The sequence below is a fragment of the Cebidichthys violaceus genome, unplaced genomic scaffold (genome assembly GCF_023349555.1).
Source record: "Cebidichthys violaceus isolate CVI_PGR_0920_01 unplaced genomic scaffold, fCebVio1.0.p SCAF_19, whole genome shotgun sequence".
Taxonomy (NCBI): domain Eukaryota; kingdom Metazoa; phylum Chordata; class Actinopteri; order Perciformes; family Stichaeidae; genus Cebidichthys; species Cebidichthys violaceus.
Genome location: NW_027176361.1, coordinates 573,228 through 585,000, shown reverse-complemented (window position 1 = coordinate 585,000; position 11,773 = coordinate 573,228). Strand labels below are relative to the sequence as shown.

At 41.5% G+C, this 11,773-nt stretch overlaps 1 protein-coding gene across 1 annotated transcript in view; it reads left to right on the top strand.

The window, feature by feature from the left end:
- The window catches only part of LOC137874386 (profilin-like), a 9,687-nt gene extending 3,846 nt beyond the window's left edge, over window positions 1-5,841 (top strand). Inside the window, exons 3-4 of the mRNA XM_068713039.1 lie at window positions 4,739-4,922; window positions 5,626-5,841. Of these exons, the coding sequence (XP_068569140.1) occupies window positions 4,739-4,922; window positions 5,626-5,717 (276 nt within the window). The 3' untranslated portion in view covers window positions 5,718-5,841. The remainder of the gene's footprint in view (window positions 1-4,738; window positions 4,923-5,625) is intronic.
- Window positions 5,842-11,773: the final 5,932 nt, after the last annotated feature.

Sequence of the window (11,773 nt, the reverse complement as noted above, 5' to 3'; positions counted from 1 at the left end):
TAGTTAAAGTACACAAGTATCATCAGCTTCATGTAGTTAAAGTATCAGTAGTTAAAGTACACAAGTATCATCAGCTTCATGTAGTAAAAGTATCAGTAGTTAAAGTACACAAGTATCATCAGCTTCATGTAGTTAAAGTATCAGTAGTTAAAGTACACAAGTATCATCAGCTTCATGTAGTAAAAGTATCAGTAGTTAAAGTACACAAGTATCATCAGCTTCATGTAGTAAAAGTATCAGTAGTTAAAGTACACAAGTATCATCAGCTTCATGTAGTTAAAGTATCAGTAGTTAAAGTACACAAGTATCATCAGCTTCATGTAGTTAAAGTATCAGTAGTTAAAGTACACAAGTATCATCAGCTTCATGTAGTAAAAGTATCAGTAGTTAAAGTACACAAGTATCATCAGCTTCATGTAGTTAAAGTATCAGTAGTTAAAGTACACAAGTATCATCAGCTTCATGTAGTTAAAGCATCAGTAGTTAAAGTACACAAGTATCATCAGCTTCATGTAGTTAAAGCATCAGTAGTTAAAGTACACAAGTATCATCAGCTTCATGTAGTTAAAGCATCAGTAGTTAAAGTACACAAGTATCATCAGCTTCATGTAGTAAAAGCATCAGTAGTTAAAGTACACAAGTATCATCAGCTTCATGTAGTTAAAGCATCAGTAGTTAAAGTACACAAGTATCATCAGCTTCATGTAGTTAAAGTATCAGTAGTTAAAGTACACAAGTATCATCAGCTTCATGTAGTTAAAGTATCAGTAGTTAAAGTACACAAGTATCATCAGCTTCATGTAGTTAAAGTATCAGTAGTTAAAGTACACAAGTATCATCAGCTTCATGTAGTTAAAGTATCAGTAGTTAAAGTACACAAGTATCATCAGCTTCATGTAGTAAAAGTATCAGTAGTTAAAGTACACAAGTATCATCAGCTTCATGTAGTAAAAGTATCAGTAGTTAAAGTACACAAGTATCATCAGCTTCATGTAGTAAAAGTATCAGTAGTTAAAGTACACAAGTATCATCAGCTTCATGTAGTTAAAGTATCAGTAGTTAAAGTACACAAGTATCATCAGCTTCATGTAGTTAAAGTATCAGTAGTTAAAGTACACAAGTATCATCAGCTTCATGTAGTTAAAGTATCAGTAGTTAAAGTACACAAGTATCATCAGCTTCATGTAGTTAAAGCATCAGTAGTTAAAGTACACAAGTATCATCAGCTTCATGTAGTTAAAGCATCAGTAGTTAAAGTACACAAGTATCATCAGCTTCATGTAGTTAAAGCATCAGTAGTTAAAGTACACAAGTATCATCAGCTTCATGTAGTTAAAGCATCAGTAGTTAAAGTACACAAGTATCATCAGCTTCATGTAGTAAAAGCATCAGTAGTTAAAGTACACAAGTATCATCAGCTTCATGTAGTAAAAGCATCAGTAGTTAAAGTACACAAGTATCATCAGCTTCATGTAGTTAAAGTATCAGTAGTTAAAGTACACAAGTATCATCAGCTTCATGTAGTAAAAGTATCAGTAGTTAAAGTACACAAGTATCATCAGCTTCATGTAGTAAAAGTATCAGTAGTTAAAGTACACAAGTATCATCAGCTTCATGTAGTAAAAGTATCAGTAGTTAAAGTACACAAGTATCATCAGCTTCATGTAGTTAAAGTATCAGTAGTTAAAGTACACAAGTATCATCAGCTTCATGTAGTTAAAGTATCAGTAGTTAAAGTACACAAGTATCATCAGCTTCATGTAGTAAAAGTATCAGTAGTTAAAGTACACAAGTATCATCAGCTTCATGTAGTTAAAGTATCAGTAGTTAAAGTACACAAGTATCATCAGCTTCATGTAGTAAAAGTATCAGTAGTTAAAGTACACAAGTATCATCAGCTTCATGTAGTAAAAGTATCAGTAGTTAAAGTACACAAGTATCATCAGCTTCATGTAGTAAAAGTATCAGTAGTTAAAGTACACAAGTATCATCAGCTTCATGTAGTTAAAGTATCAGTAGTTAAAGTACACAAGTATCATCAGCTTCATGTAGTTAAAGTATCAGTAGTTAAAGTACACAAGTATCATCAGCTTCATGTAGTTAAAGTATCAGTATTTAGAATGATTGACATCACCTGATTAATGAATGATTGTTAATAATGAATGAATGAATGAATGATGACTTATTGATTGGTTAATGATGAATGACGACTCATCGGTCAGGTGATTGATCTCAGTACGGTGATGTCACTGTTTCTCTGCAGTGAGTCATCACTCAGTGAAACCAGTTCAACCAGTTAGAGTGGATTGATGGAAACAGGCTCCGCCCCTCAACACGTGCTGCCTTCAGGCTCAGAGCGCTGGGGCCGACATGTGACACACAAACAGACTTTACTTCAGAGCTTCTTATTATTTCTGGAGCTAACAGCTAACGTTAGCCAGCTAGCTGCTGTGGCTAATGTTAGCTAAATTCCAGAAACAGATAATCGTTGAGTTGTAGTTCTCGTAGTTTTTTCAGCAGATGGAGCTGCAGCAGAGATACAGACAGGAAACACATTAATACCACTTTATGTTCTCTGATGTCCAATTAGTTCATGTTAGTGCATGTGAACGTACCTTTTAGTTCATGTTAGTGCATGTGAGCGTGCCTTTTAGTTCATGTTAGTGCATGTGAACGTACCTTTTAGTTCATGTGAGCGTGCATGTGTTACAGTTGATAACGGTGACAGACCAGCAGCATTGTCGTGGAAACGTGGCACCAGAACAACACTGTCGGTACTATTAGCGCTGTTAGCTCTATTAGCGTTGTTAGCCCTGTTAGCTCTATCAGCACTGTTAGCACTGTTAGCGATATTAGCTCTAGCTCTATTAGCGTTGTTAGCACTGTTAGCGCTGTTAGCACTGTTAGCTCTATTAGCGTTGTTAGCCCTGTTAGCTCTATCAGCACTGTTAGCGCTGTTAGCTCTATCGGCGCTATTAGCGTTGTTAGCCCTGTTTGCTCTATTAGCATTGTTAGTGCTGTTAGCTCTATCGGCGCAGTTAGCGTTGTTAGCCCTGTTTGCTCTATTAGCATTGTTAGTGCTGTTAGCGCTGTTAGCTCTATCGGCGCTATTAGCACTGTTAGCGTCGTTAGTACCATTAGCTATGAGCTGCCGACATGTTGAGAGACAATAGAAATGCTCCTTATCTCGTACTATGCAGCTTCAACCTTTTAGATAGATAGATAGTAACTTTATTGATCCCGCAAGGGGAAATTATTTCGTTACAAGCAGCAATAGGTTCCACTTTTAAGCCCGAGGGTCCCCATTTGGACGCAAAAGTCCAAAGATTGTGCACAGTTTAGTTTACAAATTGACTGCCAAAGAACCCACGAAGAACCAATATAGTGATGTAATAGCTCTGGAGAAACCTCAGCGTCCTGGGAACAATATGAACCAGGTCACTTCTACATGAGACAAACACATCTCCCATACGGTACGTTTCCAAATAACAAAACATCACAAATCATAACTCCATAATTCCATAACTGACCAGAGAAAACAGCTGCTACTGATCGTTAGCTACGTGCTAGCTCCGGAAGAGCAGCATCAAAAAGCATGTCCACTCAACATAGATTGCGGCGATATATTCCATTTCTCTCCCCGGTAAACCATTGCAGAGCTGTTCAGCATCAAACACAGAAAAGTCACACAGCTTTATGGAATATTGTACTCACTTTTGGTTGAGTCTCAGCGAAAAAATGAAATATTTCCGTACTTCCACGTCTCTGTGTTCAAGCTGCATCCGCTCTGTGAGAATCCATTGTTTACGGAAGTCTCCGACACTCCTCGCTTTGTTGGGAGGGATGTAGTCTCAGCAAATTGGATTTCAGATCTGACATCAGATGGGACGTTTTTCATTCCCATTGGCTAATAGTGCTGTCAATCATCTAACTTTCAATTCCCTGCGATTCTATTGGCTTCTACGGTTCGAAGGAGGTCTCACTGGTGAAAATCGGAGAAAGGGGGGCTGAGCTGCAGCCCTGAACAGAGACACAGAGCTGGATCTGAAATGAACACAGAGACTAGAAAGGGCCTAGAAAGGATCCTGGCCTTCAAATGAAGCCCAAACTGCTCTGTTTGATGTATTGAACATCATTAGTGATGTATACAAGTTAAATATATAGTTTGGTACATGATAAAGTTAAAATAACACACATTGTGCAACATGTGTACATGTGTAAATATTGGAATCCTCGCCTGGCATCTCTGTACTGGATCCTCTCTATCTTATGAATGATTCACTTGATCTAAGTAAAAATGTGTATAGAGAACCTCAACATATAGATCTATGATCTGGGAAAGCTTGAAGGCTTGGACCTACATGATTTCTAAAAGAAAATATCCTGAAATTGATTTTTTTTTCAGGCAAAAATTAGAATTTTCAATTTGTGCTGTGTGCCATCTTAATCTACTCTTAACCAGTAACATATATACTGATATTTACACATCATCACATCTCACAAGGGTTAGGGTTATTTTCATCCAAAAATTATTAAAATAGCCCTTACAGTTGCAACGCTACACTCAGTCTCGTATGGGTATGCTTTTTTCGAGCGGAGGCCTAAAAAAAGTCCTAGGGTTTAAAAGGTTGCATGGAAACAAATAAAGACTAAAAAACATTTTGTGAAGCAATGTGGTTAATGCCTGAAGCCAGATATGATCATAACCAGTCTGTCTCTCTCTCTCTCTCTCTCTCAGCCGGAACAGGTTAAGGTGCTGTGTGGTGACTCACAATGTATGCGTGAATGTGGCCCAAAGATCGGCACCATAAAGTGCATGCTGCTCAGAGACGAGCGCAATGATGAAAAGAGCTGCTGCATGCACCTGAAGACCTCAACATCTGATGGAAAACTAGCAGTCTGTGTCGGCTATTCCAAAACAGGTACAGAGAGAGACGAGTAGAGAGAGAGACGGGTAGAGAGAGAGAGACAGGTAGAGAGGGAGACGGGTAGAGAGAGAGACGGGTAGAGAGGGAGACGGGTAGAGAAGGAGACGGGTAGAGAGAGAGACGAGTAGAGAGAGAGACATGTAGAGAAGGAGACGGGTAGAGAGAGAGACATGTAGAGAAGGAGACGGGTAGAGAGAGAGACGGGTAGAGAGGGAGACGGGTAGAGAAGGAGACGGGTAGAGAAGGAGACGGGTAGAGAGAGAGACGGGTAGAGAGAGAGACGAGTAGAGAGAGAGACGGGTAGAGAGAGAGACGGGTAGAGAGAGAGAGACATGTAGAGAAGGAGACGGGTAGAGAGAGAGACGGGTAGAGAGGGAGACGGGTAGAGAGAGAGACGGGTAGAGAGGGAGACGGGTAGAGAGAGAGACGGGTAGAGAGAGAGACGGGTAGAGAGAGGGAGACGGGTAGAGAGAGAGACATGTAGAGAAGGAGACGGGTAGAGAGAGAGAGAGACGGGTAGAGAGAGAGACGGGTAGAGAGGGAGACGGGTAGAGAGAGAGACGGGTAGAGAGGGAGACGGGTAGAGAGGGAGACGGGTAGAAAGGGAGACAGGGTAGAGAGGGAGACGGGTAGAGAGAGAGACGGGTAGAGAGAGAGAGACTAACCTATTTGTCTAACCCCCTGTCTGTCTCCACAGCTATATTGGTGGTGTTTGGCTCAGGTCACGGCAATTTGCTGTCTGGACCTGTGTTCAAGATGGTCAATTACCTGCGAGAAGCCGGCTATTAGGACTCCTGTTCCCGACAAACGAGATGCCCCCCCACCCCCCCTCTCTCTTCAGTGTTACATTTATTATTATGTGTCCAATCACAATCTCACCACAGGAAAATAAAACCTTTTATTCTGAAAAACACTGTCTGTGTGTGTGTGTGTGTGTGTGTGTGTGTGTGTGTGTGTGTGTGTGTGTGTTAAAATAAGAGCGTATGAAGACCCCCCCCACCAGTCATGTGCAGTTATATTTAGCTGCAGTCAAAGGCTACAGGGACACTTAACAGGGACTTTAAGGGGTCACTAATAGGCCGACCGCGGTCCTCCAACCGATAGATAACTGAGAATTATTACGCTTCTATTTTAAGATGCACAGCTTTTCTAGTCTTTACGGTACTCGTTCATCATCCAGGAAACACACCGACCAATTACATGCGTTGTAAATCACATCGCGTGATGCTACTCAGCCAATCAAATATGTGAATATACTGTGTGTGTATATATATACATATACATATACATGTATATGTATATGTATTGTAGCGTGAACGGATCCCGCCCCGGGGAAAGCGGGACAGCTTGTGCACCTAACCTGTGGTCACTCCTAACAGCTGTTCCACCTGCGTGGGTTAGATTCAGAACAACACCGTCGGCCTTTTATCTCACCCTGTAGCTGAATCATTGTCTTTCTGAGTGTTGCACCCGAGACGCTCTTAGGATGTAACCCTAACACCAGTATGAGTAGTTGTGTACATACTTTACTATTGTCTATTGTGTATATATATATATATATATATATATATAAATATATATATTTATACATACAGTTGTGGTCAAAAGTTTACATACACTTGTAAAGAACATAATGTCATGGCTCTCTTGAGTTTCCAGTTATTTCTACAACTCTGATTTTTCTCTGATAGAGTGATTGGAACAGATACTTCTTTGTCACAAAAAACATTCATGAAGTTTGGTTCTTTCATGACTTTATTATGGGTTAACAGAAAAAGTGACAAAATCTGCTGGGTCAAAAATATACATACAGCAACATGAATTAGCAATTTTGGTGACTTAGAAAGTTGTGTCAATGAAATGAGCTTCATAGCATGGCCTCTTAACTTCTTGTGAGTGATTATGAGTGACTACAGCTGGTGACTTCTCTGAGGCCATTTAAATAGGGCTCATTGGATACAAACGCCCACAAACGCTACAATGGGAAAGTCAAAGGAGCTCAGCGTGGATCTGAAAAAGCGAATCATTGACTTGAACAAGTCAGGAAAGTCACTTGGAGCCATTTCAAAGCAGCTGCAGGTCCCAAGAGCAACAGTGCAAACTATTGTTTGTAAGTATAAAGTGCATGGCACTGTTTTGTCACTGCCACGATCAGGAAGAAAACGCAAGCTATCACCTGCTGCTGAGAGAAAATTGGTCAGGAGGGTGAAGAGTCAACCGAGAACCACCAAAAAGCAGATCTGCCAAGAATTAGAAGCTGCTGGAACACAGGTGTCAGTGTCCACAGTCGAGCGTGTTTTGCATCTCCATGGACTGAGAGGCTGCCGTGCAAGAAGGAAGCCCTCGCTCCAAAAGCGCCACCTTAAGGCTCGACTGAAGTTTGCTGCTGATCACATGGACAAAGATAAGACCTTCTGGAGGAAAGTTCTGTGGTCAGACGAAACAAAAATCAAGCTGTTTGGCCACAATGCCCAGCAATATGTTTGGAGGAGAAAAGGTGAGGCCTTTCACCCCAAGAACACCATGCCTACCGTCAAGCACGGTGGTGGTAGTATTATGCTGTGGGGCTGTTTTGCTGCCAATGGAACTGGTGCTTTACAGAGAGTAAATGGGATAATGAAGAAGGAGGATTACCTTCAAATTCTTCAAGATAACCTAAAATCATCAGCCCGAAGGTTGGGTCTTGGGCGCAGTTGGGTGTTCCGACAGGACAATGACCCCAAACGCACATCAAAAGTGGTAATGGAATGGCTAAATCAGGCTAGAATTAGGGTTTTAGAATGGCCTTCCCAAAGTCCTGACTTAAATCCCATTGAGAACATGTGGACAATGCTGAAGAAACAAGTCCATGTCAGAAAGCCATCAAATTTAACTGAACTACACCAATTCTGTCAAGAGGAGTGGTCAAAGATTCAATGAGAAGCTTGCCAGAAGCTTGTGGATGGCTACCAAAAGAGCCTAATTGAAGTGGAAATGGCCAAGGGACATGTAACCAAATATTAGCACTGCTGTATGTATATTTTTGACCCAGCAGATTTGATCACTTTTTCTGTTAACCCATAATAAAGTCATGAAAGAACCAAACTTCATGAATGTTTTTTGTGACAAAGAAGTATCTGTTCCAATCACTCTATCAGAGAAAAATCAGAGTTGTAGAAATAACTGGAAACTCAAGAGAGCCATGACATTATGTTCTTTACAAGTGTATGTAAACTTTTGACCACAACTGTATATATATTATTTATAATTCATCCAGTTAAATTTGAAATCTGACAATAAATATTGTTGAGATATTATTCAATTCAACTTTATTAATGTGATTGTTGTTGACATACAGACGTTATTACAACTTTAATAATGATCTCATATTACAGTTTTTGCCCGTTGCTTGAACACATTTTGCAAAACTTTGCTCATTGTGCCAAAACTCTACACACAAGTAAACATGACACAACACTGGGAAATATACCATTCACATCTGTGTCAAATTGAAACTCTGCTATCAAAACCTAAACTCTGCTATCAAAACCTAAACTCTGCTATCAAAACCTAAACTCTACTATCAAAACCTAAACTCTGCTATCAAAACCTAAACTCTGCTATCAAAACCTAAACTCTGCTATCAAAACCTAAACTCTGCTATCAAAACCTAAACTCTGCTATCAAAACCTAACATTCCTTTGTCAAAATGTAACTCTGATGACAAAATGACACATACTTGCATCATATGCATACACTTTCAGATCAGGGGGAACACACTAGTCTACTTTATATAAAACACTGCAGTCTTTGATTTTCACTGTTTATTCAGAAGGCATATTTTCAGGAGGCACATTTTCAAACAACCAAAAAAGCAAATAGGCCTACTCAATATTGTACATTGCAGTAACATGAATTCAGACAAAGCAAAAAAGAAAATAATAATAATAGAAAAAACACTATACTGTAAACACAGAAAATCATGGTAATTGTGCATACGTGGGCTCATGGATCCCGCCGTCTGTTGGGGTCTGGCCACAGGACCTCATCGACATCGCAAGCAATGTCTTCTCCGGCTCGGCCCCGGGGAAAATATCCCCTTGCATGACGAAACCATCCATGGATTGCTGTCACCTGAACGTCGCCGCAGGCCTGTTCCATTGCCTGCAGAAGAGGCGTGCCGGCATGTGGTTGGCGGTCATAGACGCGATCTCCAAGCCGAAAATGATTCCTCTATAGCGGGGCTGGGCATTGTACGGCCCGCGGGCCACATACGGCCCTTTGGTTCACTCTCACCGGCCCGTGTGAGGTTGATTGGAAATTAAAAAAATAAACATATTTTCTAATTTTACCTCATGCATGGACTAAAGCTGCGGTGCTTTTATTTTGAAGTGTTTCATTCACGTAACGACGCAAAACGTAAATCAAATACGTGCGCATGATTGAATCAAGTGTACGAGCAGTCACAACTCACAAGACGACTTTAGCGCTCAAAAATGTCCACTCGTGCTAAAAAAAAGAAAGGTAGACGCCGAATGCAGGGTTTTCAACAAAAAATGGACTTCTGCGTATTTATTGACTGAAGTCGGAGGTAAAGCCGCGTGTTTAGTTTGCGGAGAGCAGATCGCCGTTTTTAAGGATTTCAATTTGAGTCGACATTACGAGACGAAGCACGCGGAGAAATACAAAAGCTTGAGTGATGCTGAGAAGGCAGGGACATCGGTAGCATTGCTAGCTAAGCTACAACAACAGCAAGGCTTTTTAACCAAGCGTCACACATCGAGGGATGCAGCAACCAAGACCAGCTTTGTGATATCCCGCAAAGTCGCTAAAAACAGTAAGCCGTTCTCGGAGGGGGGTTTGTGAAAGAGTGCTTGGTGGACTCTGCAGCACTAATGTGCCCTGAACAAAAAAAGAAGCATTTGAGCAAGTCCCGCCATCCAGGCGAACCGTGACGAGAAGGATCGAGGACACTGCGGGGAATCTGGAGCTTCAGCTGCAACGTGAAGTGGCAAGTTTTCACTTTTCCTCCTTGGCTTTGGACGAGAGCTGCGATGTCCGTGACACAGCCCAGTTACTCGTATTCGTCCGTGGGATGAAGGACGTCAAGATTACGGAGGAGCTGGCAGCACTGCGGCCAATGAAAGGGACAACGACGGGGAGCGATCTTCTCACGGAGGTAGATGCATGCATGGACCCGCTGGGTCTGAAATGGGACAGACTGGCAGGTGTCACAACGGACGGCTGTCCAAGTCTGACCGGGACAAATGTCGGACTTTTGAAACGTATGCAAGATAAAGTGACTGAAAGCGACCCAGATCAGAAATTGATATTTTTGCATTGTATTATACATTATTATTATTATTATTATTATTATACATCGGCGTGTGTTGTGCAAGTCGGTGCTAAAAATGAACCGTGATATTGATGTTGTAACTAAAATAGTTAGCTTCATCAGGGCACGAGCATTGAATCACAGACAGTTTGTTTCACTCTTGGAGGAGCACGAGACTGAACATAGTGACATGACTACCTCACGGCTGTCGGGCGGCTAAAGAGAGAGAGAGAGAGAGAGAGAGAGAGAGAGAGAGAGAGAGAGAGAGAGAGAGAGAGAGAGAGAGTTCGGGAGCTGAAAGCAGAGATTCGAGAGTTCCTCGAGAGGAAAGGCAAGGACATCCCAGAGCTCTCAGATGAGGACTGGATGGCAGATTTTGCATCTGCCGTTGATGTGACCGCACCGATGAATGAACTGAACACCAAACTGCAAGGCAAGGGCCTTTCTGTTCATCAAATGCACAGCCTGGTGAAGGCTTTCGTGAGAAAGATGCAGTTTCTTTCAAGCCAACTGGAGAGCAACAACCTCACTCGCATGCAAACCCTGAAAGAAGTCACACCATCAGCCGATCACCTCCGCAGGTACTCATCCATGCTAGGAGCACCGCATGGTGAGCTTTCAAGGCGATTTGAAGATCTCGGAGTGATGGAGGATGAAATGCGCGTGACTTCCTCTCCCTTTAGCTGCAGTGTGGATAATGCACCCAGTGATGTTCAGCTGGAACGCATTGACCTGCAGTCCGATGCCGTACTGGCAGAGCACTGGAAGTCAGGATCACTGCTGGATATTTACTCTTGTCTCAAGGAGGAGAACTTTCCAAACATAAGGAGACACGCTCAGAAGGTGTTGGTTCTATTTGGCTCTACCTACATATGTGAACAAACATTCTCAGTGATGAAGTTTACACAATCCAGGTATAGATCCTCTCTCACTGATGATCATCTGGCAGCCGTGCTTCACATCTCCACCTCAGACATTCAGCCTGACTTTGATGCACTTGTGAAAGCCCAACAGAGACGAGAGTTCTCTCACTGAACTAGAAAAAAGAACTGGAAAAAAATCAAATGCGGTGGTTGGACTAGAAATGCTGGCATGTAAAGGCAGCAGCTAGCAGTGAACTGGGACACTTTCTTTGGAGGCCTTTTTCTTGTGTCAGCTAAAAAAAGAGGCAGTCAAATGAGATTATAATATAATATGATGTGTCTTGCTTACTATTTGGAGTACAAAGACAATATTGTGTTGTCTTTAGAAAGCTTATTTTATTGAATAAATTACATTTTTTTTGTAAGGCAACCTCGCGTTTTCATTGCTTAACCATAACATGCAGTGCTCTTACCAGCTTGTCAAAACAATGCTATATATTATGCTTTGATAAAGAAATATAATTAATATTATACAGAATTGAGTTCAGCCTTTTGGCCTGGCCCTCCACAAAATCTTCTGTTTCTCATGTGGCCCCATGGAAAAAATAATTGCCCCCCCCCCCTGTTTTATAGGGTTTAAGAAGGGTGAGTAAGGGGGCGAGTATACC